This window comes from Temnothorax curvispinosus, unplaced genomic scaffold, assembly GCF_003070985.1.
Source record: "Temnothorax curvispinosus isolate PA1 unplaced genomic scaffold, ASM307098v1 QBEX01002117.1, whole genome shotgun sequence".
In the NCBI taxonomy this organism is placed as follows: domain Eukaryota; kingdom Metazoa; phylum Arthropoda; class Insecta; order Hymenoptera; family Formicidae; genus Temnothorax; species Temnothorax curvispinosus.
This window is the reverse complement of record NW_020211897.1, coordinates 1-2,228: the sequence shown is the minus strand read 5'-3', so window position 1 is coordinate 2,228 and position 2,228 is coordinate 1. Positions and strand designations below refer to the sequence as shown.

Sequence of the window (2,228 nt, the reverse complement as noted above, 5' to 3'; positions counted from 1 at the left end):
GGGGGGATTCGGGTAATGACGTCACTCGTGTCGAATTGTGTAAACAGAGTAGCCAACGTCTAGAAGTAAAACATTTTTGGTGTTGTAATATTGGCACATGTTCATGCATCGTCACACTCATGCCGCTTATGCCACTCAGAAGTACGGTACATTGTTTTGTGTTAAACAGTGGGTCTGTTTGCGTTGCGACAATATATAAATTTAAAATAAAAATGGTGCGGTGTATTGTTAAAAGTTGTAGAAATAAAACAACGGGGGTTCGTGAGGAAACTGTGAATTTTTTTCAGCTACCGAAAAATGAAGTGATGCGGGAAGGATGGCTGAAAAAAATAGGAGGCTATGTTTTACCACCAAAAGTTGAATTTGGTAAGTTTGATATTGTACATAAACGTGCAAAAGTATATTAATTGAAAAATAAAAATGAATAAAAAATAATATTTTTTAGTTACTAACATAACCTCAAATTTTGTATTTACAAATGGAGTAAAAATGTCATGAAATGTTATTAATATGAACAGAAAATAATAAAAACAAATTAGCACTTTGTTCATGTATATAAGTAAAAATATTTTACAATTCAAAATATGAAAATCTTTAATTTGAAATAAAAATTATAAAGCCATATTTAATACAATGTATTAAGTTTTATTATTTATACATTATATTATTTTCAGCAAGGATATGCTCGGTTCATTTTAGTCAAGAGTCCTTTCATCAAGGTCGAGCACGGAAAGACCCTGTTAAGAAACGTCACCTACTACCATCGGCTGTGCCAACGTTATTTTTGAATTGTTCAGAAGCTCCAAATGTAAACAAGTAAGTATATAAAAACACATACACATTGTATTTGTAATATGGTGTTATGTAATTATATAAATGTACTTTTTCACAAGGAATGCGGTGGCTGAGTACAAAGATTCCTTACCTGATGAAGTTTTATTGTGTCTGGTGAGAACACGTACGTACATACGAATAAAAGAAAATGCCAAAAAATCGTATGTAAACAGAGAGAGAAGAAAGAAGGAGAAGAAAATGAAGAAACTAGTGTCGTAAATTAAACTAATGTTGTCATTGCACGAGTATAATGTATATGTAATGTATAATGTAATGTGTATAATGTAATGTATATAAAATCATACTCTTTCTGCAAATCTATATATATATATATATATATATATATATATATACATACAACGGAATAATATTTAATTAATAGCAAGTTTGTTTGTGTCTAAAATGTACTTACCTGCGTACTCTAACATCACTGAAAGAATGTGTCAAAATTATATTTATATAAATATAATATTAAATTTCTTGTTATTAAACATTTTCAACTACCTTTTTTCAGAAGAAAAGTCCAATTACAAATAAAAGTTGTTATACTAATTATTTTTGCTTCTTTGCATTTCTTTTCACAAACATTAATCACTTCTCTCTCTTCAAAAATATCAGTAATAATATTTTAAATGTAAAAGGTGTGACAAATTTTTTTTCAAAGATCTGATTTTCGTGTATCGACTTTCCTTTTAAGCGGTTTATTAATGTACCACCTTGTGTTGTAAACAAATTAATTTTAAATAGGTACAATTATTGAAACAGAAATTAGAAATGTAATCAAGAATAATGAATAAAAAAAATACATGAAATTGGAATAATTAATAAATTATATTAAATTTCAATAATTTAATTTTTCGTTGATTATGTATACCTATAATTAGTTATATTATACTTCGCCAATACATATTTTTAAACGCCAATTTCATATAAAATTAATAATTGTTATGTTACTTTTACGGGCAACAAATAATTAATAAAAAAAAAAACAATTGATTCGAACGTATGACCCCTGCATTCAAAAGTTATCGCCACATCCTTTGAGCCAGTAAGATACTAGAGTGCTTTTATACTTAATATATACATTATCATCGGACAAAAGGTTAGGCTTTATTCATGCCATTAATCAATGACAATAATTCTGTCTTTTTGCATTAATTCATTCAAAACCAGCAAAGGAAAAAATAGAAGCATTAAAACATTCGAAAAAAGGAAGTATTGCAATTTTAATATACTATTACATTCTTTGTACATGAGGCTTTACAAGTATTATTTTTTTAAATTTTCTTTAATACTTTTCCATTTGTTGAGAAATCATTGAAGCCCTAAACAATAATACTTTTCAAGAATTTCTAATAAATACAACGTATCTTCAAATATCATTCATCGTTGCA

The 2,228-nt window shown here is 27.4% G+C and overlaps 1 protein-coding gene across 1 annotated transcript; it reads left to right on the top strand.

Moving 5' to 3' along the window:
* Positions 1-7: 7 nt before the first annotated feature.
* On the top strand, positions 8-1,053 carry LOC112468822. Its single transcript, XM_025038182.1, has 4 exons — positions 8-141; positions 288-366; positions 675-816; positions 894-1,053. The coding sequence occupies exons 2-4, from the start codon at positions 306-308 to the stop codon at positions 1,051-1,053; spliced, it is 363 nt and encodes a 120-aa protein (XP_024893950.1). The 5' UTR covers positions 8-141; positions 288-305.
* The last annotated feature ends 1,175 nt before the right edge of the window (positions 1,054-2,228 follow it).